The sequence below is a fragment of the Culicoides brevitarsis genome, chromosome 2 (assembly GCF_036172545.1).
Source record: "Culicoides brevitarsis isolate CSIRO-B50_1 chromosome 2, AGI_CSIRO_Cbre_v1, whole genome shotgun sequence".
Taxonomy (NCBI): domain Eukaryota; kingdom Metazoa; phylum Arthropoda; class Insecta; order Diptera; family Ceratopogonidae; genus Culicoides; species Culicoides brevitarsis.
Window position 1 is genome coordinate 13,865,553 of NC_087086.1, and position 24,172 is coordinate 13,889,724.

At 27.4% G+C, this 24,172-nt stretch overlaps 2 protein-coding genes across 3 annotated transcripts; one reads left to right on the forward strand and one right to left on the reverse strand.

Moving 5' to 3' along the window:
- Positions 1 to 2,104: 2,104 nt before the first annotated feature.
- LOC134831722 (SET domain-containing protein SmydA-8-like) lies at positions 2,105 to 3,764 on the reverse strand. Its single transcript, XM_063845529.1, has one exon. The coding sequence runs from the start codon at positions 3,616 to 3,618 to the stop codon at positions 2,128 to 2,130; it is 1,491 nt and encodes a 496-aa protein (XP_063701599.1). The 5' UTR covers positions 3,619 to 3,764; the 3' UTR covers positions 2,105 to 2,127.
- A 1,192-nt stretch (positions 3,765 to 4,956) lies between these two features.
- Positions 4,957 to 23,122, forward strand: LOC134829852 (solute carrier organic anion transporter family member 5A1). 2 transcript variants are annotated; one of them, XM_063843130.1, is made up of 9 exons: positions 4,957 to 5,686; positions 16,429 to 16,839; positions 17,751 to 17,859; positions 17,921 to 18,712; positions 18,772 to 18,958; positions 19,832 to 20,594; positions 21,328 to 21,516; positions 21,581 to 21,732; positions 21,789 to 23,122. In XM_063843130.1, the coding sequence occupies exons 2-9, from the start codon at positions 16,553 to 16,555 to the stop codon at positions 22,865 to 22,867; spliced, it is 3,558 nt and encodes a 1,185-aa protein (XP_063699200.1). In that variant the 5' UTR covers positions 4,957 to 5,686; positions 16,429 to 16,552; the 3' UTR covers positions 22,868 to 23,122. The 2 variants fall into 2 exon arrangements, with proteins under 2 accessions (XP_063699200.1, XP_063699201.1); XM_063843131.1 differs by having other exon boundaries at positions 4,967 to 5,000.
- The last annotated feature ends 1,050 nt before the right edge of the window (positions 23,123 to 24,172 follow it).

Below are 24,172 nucleotides of genomic sequence, written 5' to 3' on the forward strand. Positions count from 1 at the left end.
GTGTGTGTGTGTGTGTTCCGGTGTGCCCCAAAAATTTTTTTTGTAATTCTTAGTTATTTGAGGACCCTGAAGGTCAGTGGGCAGTTCCTTGGGTTGTGAGGAGTACGAAAATGTGAAATGAGGGGTTCGAAAATGTGAAATGAGGGGTTTGAAAATGTGAAATAAGGAGTTCGAAAATGTGAAATGAGGGGTTTAAAATTGAAAAATGTGAAATGAGGAGTGACGAAACAAAAAAATCAGCGTTTGGAAGTAAAAACGCTGATTTTTTTACAAGTCATTTTTTGATCACTTTTAAGCCTAAAATCGAAATGTGGTTTAGTATGTCGTTCTTTAGACGACTACTTTCTCTATTTTTTTCATATTGGGTCGATATTTGACGAAACAAAAAAATCAGCGTTTGGAAGTAAAAACGCTGATTTTTTTGCAAGTCATTTTTTGATCACTTTTAAGCCTAAAATTGAATAAATATTCATTCTAAAGATGATTTTTGTTCATATTGGGTCGATATTTGACGAAACAAAAAAATCAGCGTTTGGAAGTAAAAACGCTGATTTTTTTGCAAGTCATTTTTTGATCACTTTTAAGCCTAAAATTGAATAAATATTCATTCTAAAGATGATTTTTGTTCATATTGGGTCGATATTTGACGAAACAAAAAAATCAGCGTTTGGAAGTAAAAACGCTGATTTTTTTGCAAGTCATTTTTTGATCACTTTTAAGCCTAAAATTAAATAAATATTCATTCTAAAGATGATTTTTGTTCATATTGGGTCGATATTTGACGAAACAAAAAAATCAGCGTTTGGAAGTAAAAACGCTGATTTTTTTGCAAGTCATTTTTTGATCACTTTTAAGCCTAAAATTGAATAAATATTCATTCTAAAGATGATTTTTGTTCATATTGGGTCGATATTTGACGTAACAAAAAAATCAGCGTTTGGAAGTAAAAACGCTGATTTTTTTGCAAGTCATTTTTTGATCACTTTTAAGCCTAAAATTGAATAAATATTCATTCTAAAGATGATTTTTGTTCATATTGGGTCGATATTTGACGTAACAAAAAAATCAGCGTTTGGAAGTAAAAACGCTGATTTTTTTGCAAGTCATTTTTTGATCACTTTTAAGCCTAAAATTGAATAAATATTCATTCTAAAGATGATTTTTGTTCATATTGGGTCGATATTTGACGAAACAAAAAAATCAGCGTTTGGAAGTAAAAACGCTGATTTTTTTGCAAGTCATTTTTTGATCACTTTTAAGCCTAAAATTGAATAAATATTCATTCTAAAGATGATTTTTGTTCATATTGGGTCGATATTTGACGAAACAAAAAAATCAGCGTTTGGAAGTAAAAACGCTGATTTTTTTGCAAGTCATTTTTTGATCACTTTTAAGCCTAAAATTGAATAAATATTCATTCTAAAGATGATTTTTGTTCATATTGGGTCGATATTTGACGAAACAAAAAAATCAGCGTTTGGAAGTAAAAACGCTGATTTTTTTGCAAGTCATTTTTTGATCACTTTTAAGCCTAAAATTGAATAAATATTCATTCTAAAGATGATTTTTGTTCATATTGGGTCGATATTTGACGAAACAAAAAAATCAGCGTTTGGAAGTAAAAACGCTGATTTTTTTGCAAGTCATTTTTTGATCACTTTTAAGCCTAAAATTGAATAAATATTCATTCTAAAGATGATTTTTGTTCATATTGGGTCGATATTTGACGAAACAAAAAAATCAGCGATTGGAAGTAAAAACGCTGATTTTTTTGCAAGTCATTTTTTGATCACTTTTAAGCCTAAAATTGAATAAATATTCATTCTAAAGATGATTTTTGTTCATATTGGGTCGATATTTGACGAAACAAAAAAATCAGCGATTGGAAGTAAAAACGCTGATTTTTTTACATGTCATTTTTTGATCACTTTTAAGCCTAAAATTGGATAAATATTTTGTTCTTTTGTGTAAAAAGTTATTCTAAAGCGTATCTGAGCCTCATTTCATGCAATTAAATTCGAAGGAAATTTTTTGTCATTGTGATTTGATGTTCAAATTTTTCTCATTTGTTTTAAGAATTAAAAACTCCGGGTTTTGTCTAAATTTTATTTTATATTTTTTTTTTATTTAACTTTCTGTTTCATCAGCAATTGCTGCAATACTTTGTTTCAACTGATTCAATCCCTCCTTTGCTTGCAATGCGATTTGTCCTTCCGTTGATGCCGGATCTTCCAACGACAAAATATCAACAGCTTCTGCCAAGACATCTGCTGCCTCATTCAGTCGTTTCTTCAGCACCAATCCATAAATGACTTTTTGTCGGAACGCGGATTGCGCCAATAACACCATCACGGCATGCATTTCGTACAAAATCATGCCACGTGATCTCGTTTTTCCCGGCTCAATGATATCCAAGACTTTCAAAACTTCCCGACAAAGATCCAGCTTTCGTTCCAACAAAACGTCGGGCAATTCTGGCATTGTGTATCCCGGAATGCGACCATAGAGCTCAATCAGGGCTTGTTTCAAACTGATCATTTGGTAGTGACGCGGATGTAAGATCGCTCGATATTTCTTGAGGATCGCTTCGAGAGCTTGTAATCTTTCCGCCGTGTATTCCATGGCAAGAACTTGATCAATTTCTGCTTGAATTGTTGCCAGAGCACGTTGAATTGTGGTTCCGGCAGCTTTAAAATCGCAATGAGTGCATTTCCAATCGGATTTGCCTTCGACATCGATGGGATCTGAGGGCAAAACGCCCCCTTCCGGACATTTTGTGCACTTGAGCGTCGATAAATGGGTGCAAAGTTCCGACGGATCCAAGCATCTTTTGCATTTACAAATGAAAAATTTTCCCTCTCTCAAGTGATATTGACGCGCCAACGTGCATTGACTCAAATACGTGTAATTCGAAAAGAGTTCTTCGCCCTTTGCGACATCGACAGTTGTACGAGCCGTCATTCGATATCCTTCATTCATGAAGATCGTGTGGGTTGTATTCGGGACACAATTATGCGATAAGATCGCTAGTTTTGGATACAAAACTCTAATGGCGTAACCAGTTGAGGACACAGCTTCAAATGCATTCACTTCCAAAATTCCCAAAACTTTTTGAATCAATTCTTCCGAATATTGCTCGCATTTCAACGGACCACGAATGTACTTGACGATATTCTGTAAATCTGCATTCCATGTTGGCTTTGCTTTTCTCTCCTTTTCATGATCTTCCATTTCAGCAACTTCCGCCTTCCATCGGGCCTCGTCTCTGTCTTTCGCCATCAAAACGCGCAACGGCAAAATGCAGTCAAGTTGCAAACAAGCGCCATGTTGGTCGATTGTGCCAAAGAATTTTGCATTATTTTTCACAATTAGGTCACACTCGAACTCGGTATGAGCTAATTTTTCATTTGGCGAGCAATATTCGCATAACGGCCATCCACATTTTGCGCAACGTTCGTCAGTTGGCATGCTGCATTCCAGACAAACAATTGCCGAATCCGGTTTTGGACCGAAGGCAAAAGGAATTTCTTCGAGAAATGTCTCGCCTGCTTTGAGGTCGCGCGATGCAATTGCAAATCGACCGAGTTCGGAATTTTTTTCCACTGTGAAATGTTGCATTTTTTTCCACTTTTGAGTTTAAGGTTTTCTCACAATTTTTGGATTTGAACTGAGATTATTTTTGTTTTTTCACCAGAATTTATAGAAGAAAAGTTTTTTTTTTCGAGAAGCAGTCTCGAGTTTTCTCGATTCAAATGAATTTTCGAGAGAAAATTACCTTCAAGAGAGGATTTCTAAAAATAGCGGATTTGTTTATATCGCAAAGAAAACATCAACTTGGTCTGTTTTTGTTGATGCAAGTGTCTTTTAATGTTTAAAGAGACATGGTTTTCATGTGTCATTGACTTTTGTTATCAAACAGGATGGAAATTATTGAACCATGTTGAAGAATTTTTCCAACAGAATCGAAAATTGTTTAAACTTTTTTGACTGAAAACTGATAACTTTGACTGAAAATTTGAAATTTTCGCCCAATGCACATTCTAAAGTATTGCCCGAAAGCACATTTTAAGTTTTGGTCCCAATACACATTTTAAAATGTTGCCCCAAAGCGCATAGTAAAAATTTCCCCAATGCACATTTTAAAATTTTGACCCCATGCATATTATAAAAATTTGCCCAATAGTTATTCTGAAATTTTGTCCTAATGCACATTTTACAGTATTGCCCCAAAGCACATTTTTGAATGTTTCCCAAATGTTGTCCCAAAGCATATTATAAAAATTTCTCTATTACTCATTTTAAAATTCTGTCCCAAAGCACATTGTGAGAATTTCTCCAATGCACAATTTAAAATTTTGACCTTTATAAAAAAATTAATTTCTGACCAAATGAACATTTTTATTCTCTGTTGGAAGTAATAAAATCGCTTACTAAAATAAAGGAAAAGTAACAAACCACAAAAACTTAAAAAAAGCATTTAATCAATTTTTATCTCTTTAGAAATGGAAAATTATATTTTAACAATAAGAAAGTTTGACAAGTCCTTCAAAAAATTCCACAAAAAGATACAACTTTCAAAACAAATCCCCCAAATGTTTAAAAAAAAAGTCCTAAAAACCTTTAAAAAATTCAGAACTGATTCAAAATCAAACATCCAAAAAATTTGCTCTTCAGTGTAATTTGAGAATCGCTTCTGCTAATTCAAACCTCTGTGAGTTTTGAGAAGACTGAAAGTGATAAAACCAAATACATCAATTTCAGCCGTCTCATAAACAATAACAATTGAATTAGCATGAAAGCGAATTTCTTAAATCAGCAGGCCTCGTATGTCCCGTACAGAAGTAGCAATGTAAACAACATACATCCCGTACAGCCATGACCCGTACATCGTACCGTAAATCCTGAATTAGCTGGTTTGGCATTTTTCATCTTTCGCGACAGTTCAGTAGCAGAAAGTATTCGAACACGACAAGAAGAAGAAGAGAAATACGAGAGAAAAGGTGAAAAAACTTTACAACACACAAAAAAAAACCATCTTAAAACTTGTAAAATTTGTGAATATTCTCGTGTTTCGTGTGTGTAAATAGTGCATTTTTTGTGTTAATCCATTTTATCTGCTAGAAATCCGTGTTTAGACGTGCAAAGAGCCCGAACACAGAATCCACGTATCCAAGAAAAATACTTTATTATGTAAAAACAAAAGTTATTGTAGAAAACGAAAAAAAAAATAATGTATCTGTACGGTTCTTTGTCTTTTTTATTTGTATTGTGATTGTGATGATGAATTTTAAGTACGAAATAAATGCTCAGCACAAAATGCTGTGAAACAAGGGAAAGAAAACAAGTTCAAGAGTTGGAGCAACGAATGAAAAAAAGTCCAAAAAAATAATAACAAATGAAAAAAAAGTGTAATGGAAAAGGAAGTACAAATTGTACAACAAAAATACAGTTGGATTAAAGATTTACTGTAAAAATAGTTGTTTTTTATGCACACTTTCCCATAAAGTATTGTGTTACTGTTAACTCTTAAATCATAAAAAAAAATACAAAATCGAATGTTATAATTGAAATGTTAAAAAAGTGTAATTTTTAGTTTTTTATATTTTTTATTTTGAAACAAAAAAAAAATTATTAAAGAAAATATCAAAAATATTCAACTTTCTGTAGCAGAGTAGCAGTAAAGTAGGTAAGAAGAACATTTGATAACCCTCAATAGTTTGTCGATAGGAGAGGTGTAACATTTTCTATCAAATTATCGATTTTATTGTCTCTCTCAATGCCTTCATTGGTGCAACTAAAATTTCTAAGTGAAACTATTTCAGCATGTTTGGTCATAAATTTAAACATTTTCGATATATATTTTTTTTATAATTCTGATTGCGAGACAGAATTGCTGCTATGCGGTTACATGCCAATAAATATGTAGATTTTTTTTAATGCAATTCAATTTTTTTTTTGAAATGTGAAAGACTTTGTGGCATGCATCAAATAAATATTTATCAAGTTTTTTTTTGTTTTACGGAAAATTGCTCCCTTTTTGTGAGCTTGAAAAATTAGTTATCGATCTTTCAGTTACTTTGGCGTAAAGTAACAAGGCAAGTGAATCGATTGTATTATTCATGTGCATATCCTGTGTAGATAGACGAAAAATAATAGCGATCGAACAACCAGCTGTTCATATTCCATGCATTGTGATTTTTTTTCACTCGTAAACAAGCTGCATTGATTACTCGGTAGGCAAGTTCGTGGAATGGAACAAAATTACATGAACATAGCGGGAGTCTGTCTGTTGCTTTTTTTAATGAGAAATTGTGAGGTTATCAGAAAATGTGTGGAATTTCGCAGAAATTTATTTTATTTTATTTAATGGAAATTTTTATTTATTTTTAGCAAGTGTCAAAGTTTCAACGAACTTTTTTGTAACAAAAAAAACTGGGATTGGATCTTGGAACAAAAATTTTGACATAATAAATTTTAAAATGACTTAAGTTAAGATGAGGAAGTAAATGAATAAAAGCTAACCTAAGGCTGAAGAATTTTTTAAGATATTTACAATTGATTCAAATCATCGAAATAAGAAAACAACTTCAAGTGCAGCATAAAGTCCTTTTCCTGAGGTATCTGAAAACATCATGTGCACAATCTACTACTACAAGCATTCGAAATGGACTGGTATCATGAAACTTTTTGATGAATTGAGATTTTTCAAATTAAATTACTACAGATTTTGGGATGTAAATACTTGTGAATATTGAACAAGAAAAAAACGTTCAAAAAATTCGAACGCACCCGAGTAACAATTTAAGAAATTTTTTAAATGTAAAAGTCACAAATTGCTCCTCACTTTGAGAGAGATATTAGATGTTAAAAGACGTATTTCTGTTTCTTTCTCTGAAATTAGGTACATGCAAAAACGACAATTTTGTGACTTAGAACTAAAAATCTAAATTTATTCTACAATTAAAACAGGATCCATTTTGTATTTGGAAAATTTCAACTATCTTTAAAAATCCCCCATCGCGTCCAAATATTAAAAAGCCTTATTAGCTTCCAATAATTTTTAAAGACTGTATCTCACTGGAATTGCAATGAGCATTTCTTTAAAATTAATTACTGAGAAAAAAGTGCTTACTGTGAACGTCTTCTGATATAAAAGGACTTGCATAAATGACCAGAGAGGACTTTTTCAAAGGACCAAACCAAAACTAAACCAAACCTGGAAATGTAATTAATAAAAAGCATAAAATACCTTACTAATGAGCATAAAGTCCTTTGCTCTTCGAGGTATCTAAGTGCATCATGTGTGTGGTTTGCTGTCTTTAAGCATTCGAAATATGTTGATTATAGGAAAATTCGTGATATCTCGACGTTTTCAACGTAAATATGTAGTAATGGGGAAATGCTTGCCTTCAATAAATAGATTCTGAAATTAATTTAATACATATTCTCTCTTTTTCAATTAAATTTTCATTATTCCTTCAACGACTTTGTGTCACTGGAATGGCAAAAAAATAAAGTAACGAAAAAACGCTAGAAAAAATAAAATAAAAGTACAAATTTGAATAGAAATCTTGAATAAAATACTTATTTTACCACAAAAATGATCATCACACAAAAAAATACGCTCAAATCATTTCATCATAACACGTCGAGTTTCCATCGCAAGTCTTGTTAGTATCACTTCTGACAGCAAAACTGTAAAAGACAATATACTAAATATAGAAGAGTACGCGAGGAATGTTGGGTGCTGTTGATCAAGTATTACTTTATTGTATCGAACAAGGCAAGATGAAAAAAAAAACTGTTCAAAAGAAAGTAAAGCTGGCATGTGATGTCACTCGCATGTAAAGAACAGACACTAATTAATTTGTAACTGGAATGATTTAACATTGAACGCGAAAGAAATTATTTATTTTTTTTTTTTAATGAGAAATTAATAAAATATTAAAATATGGAAAGTGAAAGTAATTAAGACAGAAATTGGAGCAACGAGTTGTAAAGTTGTTGTGAGACATCCTACTACTGTAACAACTTCAAGTCAGACAAAAATAATAAATAATAAAAAAAAACTTTCAGTTTGACAAATTTAGCAACGAAATTTGCTCCACTTGTCGCACTTCAATTACTTTTTGTTTTTTTTTTTTTGAGTGAGCAATGAGCAGCTACTTACGTCATGTCATGTTTTGTTAGTGTTCCAGCGACAGAACATGCTGAGTAACCATTGTAACATCGCAGATCTCTCGGAAATGAGACAAAACTGTCATATTGTACTTTTTCAATTACAAAGCTGCTTTTACGAGAATTGCAGCAAAAGAAAAACTGCTAGAGGGTGAAATTCAATCCTTTTTTTTGCAGTTATGTCGTATCAGTCTTAAGTAGATTACACTTGTCGTAGGTTATGTCTCCCCTTTTTTATGCGTTTTTCATTTATTTCTTTTTATTTACTTTTACGTCTGAAATTTTTTTTCATTAGTTTTTCACCTTTGTTCATGTTCGTTCTTTTATCCTTTCAGAATTTTTTTCTCGAAAATCGAGAAAAAACGTAAAAGTGCGACAAAAAAAGTCACAAAACTTTAGTCGCTACGTGTTTGTTCCAAACTTTTATTTATATTTTTTTTCGTGCATTTTATGTGCTTTCGTTGCTGAATATTGGTTAACAGCCATAAAGGTGGTTTGGTTTGCCCACAGCAAAAATAAAGTGCATATGCATCCATTTCGGTAAATATTGATCAAGAACATGATATCCTCTGCAGCTACGGGATTCTGTACTTTTTTTTTGTTTTACGAGCACTTTTTATTTGTCTGGCGTACACAATAAAAAATGTTATGGCTCCAAAAGTTGCTGTCTTGCTGGAATTTATTTTTTTTTTTTGTGTGACAAGAACGAATTGTGTTGGCGTGAAAATAAACGCAACGATTTTAATCACTTACATTTTCTAAATAAATAAAATTTTATAAAAAAAAATGTAAACCGTTAATTTGTTAATCAATAAAAAAGAATTTATTGGTCACGAATACATGAGCGATGAGGAAAAAAAGCGCATTTTATTGATTTTTTATCAAAAATAGACAGTTGTTACTAATTTTCTATCAAGGGAAATGAATCTTGAAATTTTTGTAGATTTTAAATTTTATTTTCTATTGCATTATTTCTTCAAAAAATATAATGTATAAAATGGAAATTGAGACTTAAAGTGTCCAATAAATAAATTGGAAGAAATTTTAAATTCTAATCCTAAAAAATAAAAATTGGAAATTTTAAAAAAATTGGAAGAAATTTTAAATTATAATTTATAAAAATTAAATTTTTTAAAAATAAATTTTGAAACAAAAAAAAAATTATTTTTTTTAAATTTTTTTAATAAAAAAAATTTTTAAAAAATATTTTAATTAAATAAAATTTATTATTCATAAATACTTTAAATATTTTTAAAAAAGTAAATTATCGAAACAAATAAAAAATAAAATCAAATTTTTTTAAATTTTTTTAATTTTGCCCCATTGGATTTTTTTTGAAAATTTTTAAAAAAAAAATTTGAAATAATTATAAAAAGAAAAAATTATTTAATTTTAAATTAATAAAATTTTAAAATTAATTAATTAAATTTTAAGCAATTTTTTGAGTTGATTTTTTTAGGAAATATTTTTATAGAAGAAAATTCATGTAAAATTTAGATTTTCAACACTTTTTAAAGCGTTAAATTTGAAAATTTCCTTAAAAAATTAATTAGTTTTATTTAATTAAATTATAATAATTTAATTTAATTAATATTAAATTTTAACAAAAATTTAATAAAAAAATTTTAAATTTTTTTAAAAAATTTTTATAAATTTAAATAATTTTTTTTTAAAAATAAAAAAATTAAATTAAAATTAAAAATAAAAAAAATACTTAAATTTAATTAATTAAATGACCTAATTAAATAAAATTTTAATTTTTATAAAAAAAAATTACAATTTTTTAAAAAATTCTTAAGAAACAGACAAAAAATTTCTTAAACCCGCAACTTGAACTCAAGAACGTAACGAAAGTACTAGAAACCCATCGTGAATCATGCATGACCCAATTTTTGACAAATTTCTCTGCCTCATGACATTTTTTTCCACATACACACACACGAATATGCTTTCAACACACAATCAAACATTAATCATTAATCCCCATAAAATTAATTCTATATCCAACAAAAATAGTCAATTTGATCATCATCAAACCGAACCAACTTTTATTTTGGCGATTAATTAATACCGAACCACACGTTGTCAATACGATTTTTTCGTTCGTTCGTGATTCGCCTCATTTGCATATAAAAAGCGGTATCAATCCATCATTGATAGTCAGCTGCTTGAGTTACTATTAGAGGCTCGTACGACAGTAATTAAACGCGTTTCCTTATAAACGTCGTGCCATATACCATAAAATGTAATAAATTGTACAATTTATCAAATCCAAAAAGAAAAAAAAATCGTTAAAACAATGTCGATGTCGTGCAGCAGGAACAATTGTACGCAGTGTGCTCTATTATTCACACCCACTCACCGTCAAGCCAAAGTCGTCAGTCTAAAGTTGTGTTTTGAAAGATATATATTTTTCTTGTTTATTACAATGACACTGGAACAAGCATATAGGCCATACTTTCAATTAATATATATAACGTAACTGTTCAAGTGTTTTTTTTTGTTCGCCATAAAATACGAAAAAAAAACCATCGTTGAGTCACTGTTTACTTGAGAATTAGTGGTTTGCGTGTTGTTGAGTGCTATAAGACATAACAAAAACAGTTATTGTGCTTTGGTAAATGTTAAGAAAGTGTAAGATTTTTTTTGTTCGCCGTTTTTGTTTTATGATCTTTGTTCTCCGTAAAAAATATTTTTATGAAAGAAAGGTAATGAATGGAAATTTTCGGTCAATTCACTTATTTAACGCAACAATATAAATAATAAAAAAAATAAGAATGAAGACAAGAAGCAGTCAAGCAAAGTAATTGTAGTTCAATATCTTCATTTTTTTCATATCGAATGAGACGTGTAAGAACAAGTCAGTGGTTTAAGTGTATCGTATGTGATTTACATTCATTCTTTGTTTAGGCTGAGGCGATTATGGAAAATGTTTCAATTTCTTTTAAAAAAATTTTTCAAAAATTATCTTATGTTTTTTATTTAATTTCTTAATTTTTTTCCCTTAATGAAGAGAGTTGAAATTTTTTAAAAGTTTTAATTTCATTCAATTCGAAATTTAAAAATTATTATTTTAATTTAATTTAGTTTATTTTATAAAAAAATAATTAATAAAATATTTAGATAAATTTGTCTAAATTAATATTTTTTTATTTTAAATTAAATAAATTCCTAATTAAAATTAAAATTAAAAAAAAACAATTAAATTAAAATTAAATTTTATTTTTAAAAATAAATTGAAAAATAGTAAAAATATTTTTAAAATTTTAAAAAAAATTAAAAATAATTTAATTTTTTATTTTTTTATTAATTTTAATAATTTTAATTTTTAATATTTTTTAATTAAAAATTTTAATGCTGATGTTTATTATTTTTTTTTCATAATTTTTGAGACAATTTAAAAAAAAAAAAATTTTATTAAAAATTTAACAGATTTCAGTTAATAAATTTTTGATTATTGATATTGATTATTTTTTAACAATTTTATAGTAAAATAAATTAAATTAAATGTAAAAAACAAAAATAATTTAAATTACACTAAAATTTTGACACTAATATTTTTATTCGATATTAAATGTTTTTTTTATTTTTATTAAAAATATTGAATATTTGATATTTTTTTCAAAATTTTATACAATTTTTTCTAAATTTTTTAATTAAAATAATTATTGAGGTTTAAGAATTTCATCAAATTTTCAAAATATTTTTTTTTTTTAAATAAAAAATTAAAAAAAGTCAAAAATTTATTTTTAACAATTTTTAGGTTTAAATTATTTATCAAATATTTTTTAATTTTTTTTTAAAAATAATTTTAAAATAAAGCATGAAACATTTTCAAAAATCGTATTGGCCTCACATTGAATTTACATTCCGCTTCGATTTATATTCTAATTGAATTTGTCCGAAGCCGCAAGTCGTTCATTGCTCTCTTTCTTATTATTTTTATGGAATTACTTCACTTCCAACAAAGACTATTGACACTTTGCTTGTCTTGTTTTTCTTTTGTTTTTGTGTTTTGCTCAACAGGTGTAAAATAATTTTTTTTTTGTTCCTCATATTCAAAAATAATTAGAAAAACATTTTTGTACGTAAAACAACGAAAATAAATAAAAAGACGACATTTCGACTCGTGATTTCTCAATTCATCAACAAATCCGCTGATAAAGATAACCTTGCGCGTTTTTTGATGCCTTTGGAGCTGATAATGATGATGATGACGACGACGACGGTTTTTTGCTCTTTGCGAGACGAACAAATCTTTGACCTTTTTCTCTCGTTAAGAGAAACAAAATCTAAATTGTGCATGTTGTGCAAGAGCCAATTTAAACTAACAAAAAACATTTCTTGGCTTGAATTAATTGGTGCTGTGGTATTTTTTATATAAAAATAAGAAAACACGAAACAATTAATCAAGGTTTCCACACTTATGCATTTTTTTAAAAATTTATCAAATAGTTTTGCATTTTACATTGAACGTAAATAACTTTTGAGCGTAACAAACCATCAAGCGAGCCAATAATTGTCTAATTTGATTATTTTTTGGTCAATTAATCGTTTTATGTCTAAAAATGTCTTGCTTTGAAGAGAAAATTTTCGGTAATTTTCCATGATTTCTTCGAAATTTAAATAAAATTCAAATAATTCTCTTGAATAAACAGCATTTGTGGTGCATATTGTTCAATTAAACTCGAACGACACCACCAACCAAGAAAAATAATTCTAATTTTAAATAAAATTTTATTGCGTTCTCAGCATAAAAATTATTAAAAAGTCTCTTTAAAGCTGAATTTGTTGAAGAAAAAATGCGCTTTTGTCATTTTTCATGAAAATTCTTGAAATTTTATGTTTATTTTATTAAATATTTATTCACACAGATAGAATGCTAGACTTTTTCTGTGATTTAATTCATTTATTATTTCGAAATTATCTAGTTTTTTGCTGTTTATTCTAAATATTTATAGCGCAAAGGCTTTGTGCAATGCGGAAAGATAGTTTAAACAAGCGTTGCACATGTAATTAACTTTGGAGGCGGATATAATTAGATGTTGCTTGGACAAGTGCGATGGTAATTGATAAGTATTTGACAGTTTTTGTGAAAGAAATTGGTTTTTAATTAATTAATAGTTGTGTTTTATCCAAGATTTTGTGCAAAGTTTTTAAATTTTTATTTTTTTTAAGGTTAATTTTGTCATTTTAAGATATTTTTAATGAATTGTTGAGAAGAAAAGAGGTTATTTGAGAGGTATTAAATTTACAAATATGGTCAAACTTAGCAAAAGTATTAATATTAATATTTAAAACTTTGAATAAAAATAAAAATTAAAGGAAAAAAAATTAAATTAAAAATTAAAAAAAAAAAAACTAAAATTAAAGAAAAAGCTTTTGAGTAACTTCAGACCTTTGAAATAATTTTTTTTTAATTTTTAAAAATAATCGAATGAGAAAAATTTTAAAAACGAACTAAAAAGTATTCTAAAGTATTCTAAAAAAATTAAATTTTAATTATTTTTTTAAAAAAAATTATTCAAGACTTATTTATTATACGTTTAATTTAATATTTTAAATAATATTAAAATTTTAATTAAAAAAATAAATAAAATTTAAAAAAATATATTGATGTAAAATCAAAATTATTGGTTAAAACTTATTAAAAAAAATATTTTAAATAATTTTTAATTTATTTAAATTTTTTAACCATAATTTTATTTTTTTTAATTTAATTTAATTTATTAATTTTTGAAATAAAAAAAAACATGAGCTTGAAAATAAATTAAATTAAATTTAAAAAAAAATAATTAATTTTAGTTTTATGGTTAAAAAATTATTTAAAATAAAATTTTTAATTAGAAATTTATTTTTATTTTTTTAAATCTTTTTTTTTCATTAAAAGTGAAAAGAATATTTTTTCTCGTTCCATTTTTAAATATAAAAAAAATCTAAATGACCCGTTTCCCAAAGGTGACCCAATAGATTCACTTTTATCGCAGTGAAAGGTTAATGTCGTTATAATTGCCTTTTTTCCGATATTATCACATTTGTGCCTAATTACCCTCTGATTTTTGTGTCCAGATTCAAATCTGAACATAATTTTATAATAATTGCGTCATTACTGTCGTTCGTTAGATAAACAAAAAAGATGCAACATCTTCCAGTCTTTTCTATGAATCATTCAAACAAACAAACAAAAAAAAAATAAAAAACTTGTTCCGCAAAAAAAATTCACAACATTCGTCAGTGGCCTATCAACTTTTTAGTTGATAAATTGATTGAAAAGTGAATATTCTGCAGAAAAAAAAACAATTGACGTCTATAATTTTTTATTTAATTTTTTTTTTGTGAAAAAAAATACAAAAAAAAGAACTCTTGAACTACTTTTGGAAATTTTCAGTTTTTTTTATTCTCGTCAAGAACTCGGCAGCAGAAAAAAATATTCGTCATCATTTTATCGTAGGAATAAACTTTTAGACCGCGAAATAGACACAAATTACACACGTACGAATTTTGTGAAAGTTGCTTTTACCATATCGAGGCACTTTATTGTTTAAATTTGCGTCGACTTTAAGCTACTTTAGTTTTATTTTTGCAAATTCATTTGAGGGTCACGAGTAAACTACCGGGCGTTGTCGAGTCAACAGCAAAAAAAAATCAATTCAAAGACCTTCAGTAAATAAATAAATGTCAAGAAAAAATATTTTTTCAACGAAAAATCAAATTTCTATCAAAAAAATGTAATTTTAACGTCGATCAAGTGACACAGATTTGATTTTGTGTCTGTTAAACGCATTTCAACGAGTCAAGTATTTTAAATATCGTCTTGCTTGAGAGCGAGAACAGATGATGAAGACAGACGAAATTACATGAAATTTTATTGCTTTTAATTATTTCTAGACGATTGTCTATGACGGCCCCTTTTTAGCATTAATTCAGAGTAAATGTCAAGTTGCTCACAGAAAATGCAGTCACTTTTCATTTATTGACTTTCCTATCACTTTAATTCGATAAATTGGATCGTTATTGGGTGAATGGGTAATATTTCAGTAGGAGCGTCGCAGAAATTTCACATGAATGGGAGACCTTGTAACTTTATTGGTGGGATTGGCGTGTAGATTAAAGAGTGTGGTGATAAGAAAAAGTGGAGAATTTGTGTCTTTTGTGATAAATACGGAAGAATTTTGCGGGGTTTTATGAGAAAAATAGAAATTTGTATCAAAAGTTTTGATAAATTTAAGAAAAAATTTTTTTTGATTCAGACATTTACTGGAAATTTAGCAAAAATTATTTTTTTTTGAAAATCAAAAATATTTCCATAATTTTTTAAAAAGAATTTATTAATAAATAAATAAAATTTTAAATTAATTAATAAAATAAAAAAAATATAATAAAATAAAATAAAAAAAAATAAATTAATTATTTTAATTTAAATTATTAAAATAATTATTTAAATAATTAATTTGAATTAATTTATTTTATTTTAAAAAATAAATTTAATTTTTCAATTTGAAATATTTTTTAAAGTATTTTTTTCAAAACTTTTTCTAAATCAAAGAAAAAAAATTCAAAATTTTTCTGCAACTTTTTTTTATTGTTTAAAAAATTATAAAAATAATGAAAAAATGTTTTTTCAGAATTTAAAAAAATAAAAAAAAATTAAGTGAACTTAAAAATTTTTTTAAAAAATTAAATTAAAAATTGCTGAAATAATTTTTAAATAATATAATAACATTTAATAAAATTATATAGAAAAATTGGCAAATAGTTAGTTTTATGTTAATTTATTATTTTTTTTTAAATTAAAAATAAATTAAACTTAATTAAAATTTTAATAAAATATTTTTTTTTTAATTTAATTTTTTTTTAATGAAAAATTTTACAAAAATCGATTAATTTGAAGACACGAGAGAAAAAAAAGTAGATTTTTTCCAGACTTCCGCAAAAAATGCTCAAACATTTGTTATTTTTAACAAAAATTTCACACAAAAAATTGTTACTATTCCATGTTTATATGTAAAAATTTGAAAGGAAGTCCAAAACCAACAAAAATTTTTTGTTATTTTCTGATGTCACTTTTTTTTTTAAATATTTACTTTTGACAAAAACTCAACTATTTGCTTAGCTCTCGTTATCTAGATTCAATTATCGCTCTTGACTTGTAGTACGATTCGTTCTAATAGTTCAATGCCATTCATCTTCTAACGAACGCCACAGGTGGTAGCTGCATATTAATTAGCAACATTTTCTGTCTCATTTCAGGATTATGTCAAATATGTCATTGCAGTGTTCATTAGTAGCTGTAACGAGAATAAAATAAGCAAAAAAAAATTACAAAAAAAAGTATTATTCGAATTTAAAAACGGGCGCGTTGTGCTAACAAGAAATGTCTGCATCATCGGCGACGACAGCAACGCAACCGCAACAGGCAACAACGTCGCATAGTCACAGCGATGCGCAACAACAAGGTCCCGAGAGTGCGGCGCAAAATGCCCGAAAAGGTCACAGACGACAAGAGTCGGTCTATGAAATGACAGGACTTTATTCTGAGACGATTGCGGACGACAGCGGATCGGAATTGCCGTCATCTGTGACAAATTTGCAGGCGTCTCCCATACCGGATACTGTGATAAAATGTCATAGTCGACAACCATCGAGTGGGATTGTTGATCGGTAAGTGGCGTAATTTGATTAAATTTGTTCCATATTTTTTTTTTCAAAGTTCAATCTACTGAAATTAAAAAAAAAATCGCGAATTTAATAAAAAAAAACTCGTTTTTTGAAGTTTAAAAAAAAATTAATTACTAATTATTTTCTTAAAAAAATATTTTTAATTAAATTTAAATATTTTTTAATTTTATTTTTATTTACATATTTTTTAAATTAATTTTTAATTTTTATTTATTAATTTTCGATATTTTAAAAATTTAATAATTTTTATTTTTTTTTTATTTTTAATATTTTTAAAACATTCAAATTTTAAATAAAAATAAATCAATAAATAATTAATTAATTAAATTAAATAATTTTTAAATTTAATTTTTTTTAATACAAAAGCTTTTTTTTAAAAAAAATATTTTCTGAAAATTATTCAATAATTATTTAAATAATTATTTTAAAAAAATATATATTTTTATTTTCTTATTTTTATCAAGAAAATATTTTTAATTTAATTTAAATATTTTTTATTTATTTTCGTTATTTTAAAAAATTAATAATTTTTATTTTTTTTTATTTTTAATATTTTTAAAACATTCAAATTTTAAATAAAAATAAATCAATAAATAATTAATTAATTAAATTAAATAATTTTTAAATTTTATTTTTTTTTAATACAAAAGCTTTTTTAAAAAAAAATATTTTCTGAAAATTATTCAATAATTTATTTTCGTAAGTACAAAAAAATCAAATAAAATCTAAAAATCAAAATTATATTTTTATAAAATAAAAAATTTATAAAAAAATTAAATCCGAGATCATAAATTACTTGAATTTATTAATTTATTTAAATTTATTAATTATTTAAAAATGAAGAAAAAAAATTGAAGTCTAAAATTTAAAAAAATATGTTTTTTTTTCAATAGGGAAAAACAACTGCCGAGCAACAATGAACTTCATGACGACGACTTTTCCCGAGATTGTGGAATTTTATCCTTTCGCCCATTGAGAATACAGAAATTCGCCAGAATTAAGGTAAAAAAATTTAATTCAAAATCAAAAATTCAAATTTTTAATGAAAATTCTCGTTTTTTAGGTTTTTGTGTTCCTCCTCAGTGTATTAGTGACACTCCAACAGGCACTCAGCTCGGGCTACATCAACTCCGTCATCACCACAATCGAGAAACGTTTTGAAATCCCGAGCAGCTTATCGGGCCTCATTGCCTCCAGCTACGAAATCGGCAACGTAATTACCGTAATTTTCGTCAGCTACCTCGGCAGTCGGCGTCACATTCCCGTCTGGATTGGCATTGGAGCCGTCATCATGGGCATCGGAAGTCTCATCTTCAGCATCCCACACTTTACGGGCGAAGCAAATCCTGCCATTTCCATCTCGAATCTCACGTCGGACAACATTTGCCGGTTGGTTTCGGTGCACGAACCGGAACGCGGCTTGAGTCATTTGCTCGGGCAAAGCGGATTATCGAATCCGCCACTTGCGCCGCACAACAAATTACGCGGCGATAATTGTTTGCAGAGCAAATCGTCGACTTTTGGTCCCGTTTTGTTGTTTGTGATTGCGCAGCTGTTGCTGGGATGCGGCGGAAGTCCCCTTTTTACGCTTGGCACGACTTACGTCGATGATCACGTGAAGAAGGAAAGTTCTTCGATGTACATTGGATGCATGTACAGCATGGCGGCATTTGGACCCGTCTTAGGTTTCTTGTTAGGAGCATATCTTTTGTCGTTTCACATGGATTCCTTCGCTGGAGTGCCCATCAGTATTGATCCCTCGGATCGACGATGGGTTGGCATGTGGTGGGGAGGCTTCTTGTTATGCGGATTGTTGTTAATTATTGTTGCTATTCCGTTTTTCTCGTTTCCAAAGGTAAGATTTTGAATTTTTTGTTAAATAAAAAAATTAAATTTAAAAATTTTTTTCTTCAGGTTTTGACACGAGAAAAGAAAAAAATACGAAATGCTGAGCAGAAAGTACCACAAACGATCGTTCTGCAAACGAATAGCAGCCAAATTGTGGCTGAAAAAGTGCCAATTAGTGAAAAGGCCTCACAACCTCCTCCTTCGTCACAAAATACCTCGAACATTGACTCGGGATATGGCAAAGATATCAAAGGTATGAATTTATTTTTATGATTTTTAGCAAAAAAAAAATAAATATTTTTACATATTGAAAATCTAAAAATTAAAAATTAAAAAAAAAAAAATAAAAATTAAATTAAAAAAAAAATTCATAAAAATCCAATTTTTTTTAAAATATTTCTTATTAATTTTTTTTTTGCATTTTGAACAATTTTTATTTAATATAAAGAAAGAAAAATTGCGTAAAAAATCAAAACAATAATTTCAATTAAAAAATAATTAAAAAAAATTATAAAATTAATTAGATATTAGATAAAATTTTATTTTATTTAAAATTAAATAATAAAATTAAAATAAAATAATAAATCGAAATTAAAATTATTAAAAATAAATAAATAATAATTTTAAGAAAATTTGAAAAAAAAATTAATTTGAAATTTTAAAAAATTAAAAAAAAATAAAAAATAATTTTTAAAGATAATTTAAAAATAAAAAGAATTAAAATTTAAATAATTTTGATCATTTTAGAAATAAATTTTTATTTTTAAATTTACAAAAATTAATTTTTTTTTTAAAATTTTAATTTTAAATTTATAAATTTGCTTAAAATAAATTAATTAATCGAGATAAAATATGAAATACATTTTTTCGTAAAAAAATAATTAAAAAAATTAATAATTAATTTAAAATTTTATTTAAAAAAAATTAAAAATAATTTTTAAATTAATTAAAAAATAAAAAACATCTTGAAATTAATAATTTTGATCGTTAAAATTTTTTGTTTAATTTTTTTTAATTTTTTTAAATTATAAATTTTTATACTTGCTTTAAATTTATTGAAATAATTTTTTAAGTATCACACTTACCATTTTAAAAACTAAAATTTTTATTTTTTTGCTTTTTTCAGACATTCCGTTATCAATGTGGCGCCTTATCTCCAACCCCATTTACATCGTGACGTGTCTCGGTGCCTGCATGGAACTCATGATCGTCTCCGGTTTCGTCGTTTTCCTCCCCAAATACCTCGAGACACAATTCAGTTTGGGCAAATCACAAGCGAGTGTCTTCACGGGCAGCATCGCTGTACCCGGCGCCTGCATTGGCATCTTTATCGGCGGCTGCATCCTCAAACGATTCCAACTCAAACCGAAGGGCGCCGTGCAATTTGTTCTGATCTCAAATATCATCTGTCTTGCCTGTTACACGCTCCTTTTCTTCCTCGGCTGCGATAATCTCAAAATGGCTGGCACCACAATCCCCTATTACAACAATCCGCCGCACAGCAGTGTCGAACCGTTTCAAGTCAACTTGACGGCGCAATGCAACTTCAACTGCGAATGTGATATTTTCGACGTGGAACCGGTTTGCGGAAATAATGGATTGACTTATTTCTCGCCGTGTCACGCGGGATGCAAAGCGTTCTCGTCAAACACGAATTACACGGAATGCGCTTGTGTGCAATCGAATTCGACAGTTCACAGTTACTCGGGAGCCGAAGGAACGAGGGCTGAAGCGTTGAATAGTGGCGATGGCGTGACAGTTGTTCCTGTGGCAACAGCTGGTCCGTGCTTGTCGAAATGTCGAACCATTTATCCATTCCTGTTTTTGCTGTTTTTCATGACGTTTATTGTGGCTGCCACGCAAATGCCGTTGCTGATGATCGTTTTGAGGTGAGAAAATTTAAATTTTTAGAGTAAAATTTAATTTTTTATATTTTTTTGTGATATTTTTATGATTTTTTCTGAAAAAAAATTAGCAGAAAAATAAAAATATAATTTTAGAATCACAAATTTTCAAATCGTCAAAATTTTATTTTTATTAAATATTTTTATTTATTTAATTTTGACAAAATTTTTAATTTTAATTTTAAAAAAAAATATTTTTAAAAGTATTTTATTTAACAGAATGATTTATTTTTTTAATTAAATTTTTCATTAAAATAAAAAAAAATTATCCAAAAAATAAAATTAAAAAAATGTTTCTTATTTTTAATATTCATTATATAATTTAATATTTCAATATTTAACTCATTTTTTTTATTTTAAATTTTTCTGAAAAAAATCTAAGAATTTTTATTTTATTTTTAAGTTTTTAAATAAATATTATTTAATTAATTATAAATAATTAATTAAAAAAATTAAATTAAATTAATTAAATAATTAAAATCATTTTTTTAAAATAAATTGAAAAAACCTTATTCGAGTTAGAAAAAAATAAATAAAAAAAAAACATTTTAATTAATTATGTTTTTTTTAAATTAAAAAAATATTTTTGTGAAAAAAATTAATTAAAAATCTTTTTTGTTGCCAAAACCTTTTAATTTTTCACAAAAAAAGCAATAAAAAATTAAATATAATTACCTTAAAATTTTTCTTTATTTTTTTTTTTAATAATTTTTTACAGATCTGTATCTGAGGAAGAACGATCCTTCGCTCTTGGCATGCAATTTGTGATTTTCCGACTTTTTGGTTACATTCCCGCTCCAATCCTGTTTGGAAATTTAATTGATTCCTCATGTCTTTTATGGAAAAGCACCTGCGGAGAAGCTGGAGGACGATGTCTCATCTATGACATTGAAAAATTCCGCTTCAAGTGAGTTTTATTTCGATTTTTTTAAACAAAATTCATTAAAAATTATTTTTTAAATTATTTTTAGGTACGTTGGCCTCTGTGCAAGTATCAAAATAATCGCTTTGGCAATTTTCGCTGTTGATTGGTGGTTGGTACGACGAAGAAAGCATCTCGATAAAATGGTTCCGCTTTCAACGAACGAACTTGTGGTTGGTTCAATCATCAGTTTGGACAAATGTAAGTCAAAAAAATTTTTTTTTCTAATTTTTTCACTAAAAAAAATTTTTTTTTAGTATTTGAGGAAAAAAGTCTCAACGAGGCACAAGGTTTCAGCGGTGAAATAATCACCGAGATAATTTCCGGCGATTGTAATCTCTTCGCCAACACGAATCTCGATCCAAATCGCAAGATTCTCGTCGCATCGCGTCATCTTCGCAGCGATTCACGCACCATCCAGCTCGAGCACAACAATCGCTACGATGCCGTCGCCGATCCCGCATCCGCCTACAATCCGCCCGTCTTTGTACGGCCTCGCAACAAACATTTCCGCAGTAATTCTTGTGATATTAAGATAGGACGCAGCAATTCGCGCGAATCTGACATCAATCCGGCGTATCGGCGCTTCTTGCGGGGCGGCGGCGGTCATTCGCGCAACAATTCCCATGACATCGACCAGGAGCACCGAAATCGTCAGTTGGGGCAACAGCAACCGCAGCACTACAACATCCGGTACATCTTGAATCAGCTGAAAACGAACAACGCAACCGCCGAACAGAATCTCATGAATTTGAAGAACAATTTCAAGAATCGTCGTCACATGCGAAACCATTCGTACGGGCAGGAATTCAGTTTTTTGCCGAATAATACGATCGTTCGCTTGAACAACGACGCTGCGAATCAATTTTTGCAAAGCACATGTGGCTCCAGTCAACCAATTTCCACGGGACACAGTTTCCGAAGTCATTCTCGCAAAAATTCTCGTGACTTTTTGCAACATCATCTCCCGAGCAACGCCACGAAAGAACGAATGTTGCTCAGTAAAAACGTCTCGGTCGAAATGAACGAAGAACTCGAGCAGAAAGAGTCACCAACGGACTCGAAAACTCATTCGCGGAACAATTCGCGTGACTTGAACAAAATAAATCTCGCGTCAGTTGCCACGTCGCTCAAGAGTCTCATCACGCATGCACCCACAGCGCTCGACGAGGGCATCCGACATCGCCGAACGAACTCAAAAGACTTGCAAAAACCCGAACACAAGCGAAATGCATCGATGGAAGGCGGTGTCGAAGGCACAAATCTCCTGGCAAGTGACGTGCCGCCATCCAAATCCGGCGACGAAAGTGATGGCAGCCCAACGCATGGCGTTTGATCAAAAATAACCTTCGTTTTGTGTATATTTTTGTACTGCATTTAACTCGTAAGTTACTAGAAAAAATAGAGTTCTATTAGTTGAACACGTAAAATAAATAATTTTATTGTTAGACATCTTTGCGCAGATAGTAGAAAAAATATTATATTAAAAAAAAACTTAATGTAGTACGAAATTATTATTATTAGAAAAAATATTCTACAGATCTTTATCGTAAATAAATAGACAAAAAGTGTAATAAATAATAAACCCTTTAAAATATATTTGCCTAAGGCTGCTTTAAATTTATTTTAATTTTTTTTTTGTCCCAAACTTTATTTTTTTTTAAGTTGAAAAAATAATTTTAATTTAAATACCTAATTGTTTAAAAAAATTAAAAAAATTATTTAAAAATAAATATTTAATTCAAAAAAAAAAAATAATTAATTAATTTAAAAATATTTTTGGTGAATTTATTAAAAAAAATTAATATTTGAAATTATTTTTTTAATTAAAAAAAATAAATTATTTATTTTTTAAAAATAATTTTGGATTTTTTTTAGTTGAATTTATTAAAAATAATGAAAATTATTTTTATAAAAATTTAAAATTTTTTTTATTAAATTTAAAACAAATTTAATTCGTTGAAATTTTTTTAAAAAACAATAAAAATAAATATTAATAAAATGAAAGGCATTATTTAAAAATGAAAAAAAAAAATAATAAAATATTTAGTTATTTTGAAAAATTAAAAAACTTTTTTATTGGATTTATTGAAAAAAAAAATATTATTTTAAATTAGTTTTTTAATTAAAAATAAATATTTATTAATTATTTTGAACAAGCTATGAAGAATTTAAAAATATTTTTCGTTTGATTTATTTTTTTTTTAATTTAAAATAAATAAAATTGAAAAAAATATTTAATAATAATTTTGAATAATTTAATTATTTTGGTTTAATTTATTTAAAAAAAAATAATTATTTTTATTAAAAGAATAAACAAAATCGAAAATATTTTTTTTAATTAACAAAAAGATTCTTGCATCAACAAAAATTTATTAATTTTTTTTTAAATTTTTTTTGGACATTTTTATTTATTTTTTTTTTAAATATCTTAAAAATTAAAAAAAAACTTTTGGGACAAAAACTTTTAATAATAAAAATTAAAGCAGCTTAACCATGTTTCAAAATATTTCATTGAAACTCACGGATGGTGTGAAAAAACTGAATTTTAAGACAGAGAATTGTAAAAAATTATAAGCAATGAGTCAATTTCATGATAGAATTTAAGTATTAACCACACGAAAAGACTTCAGAGACTCAC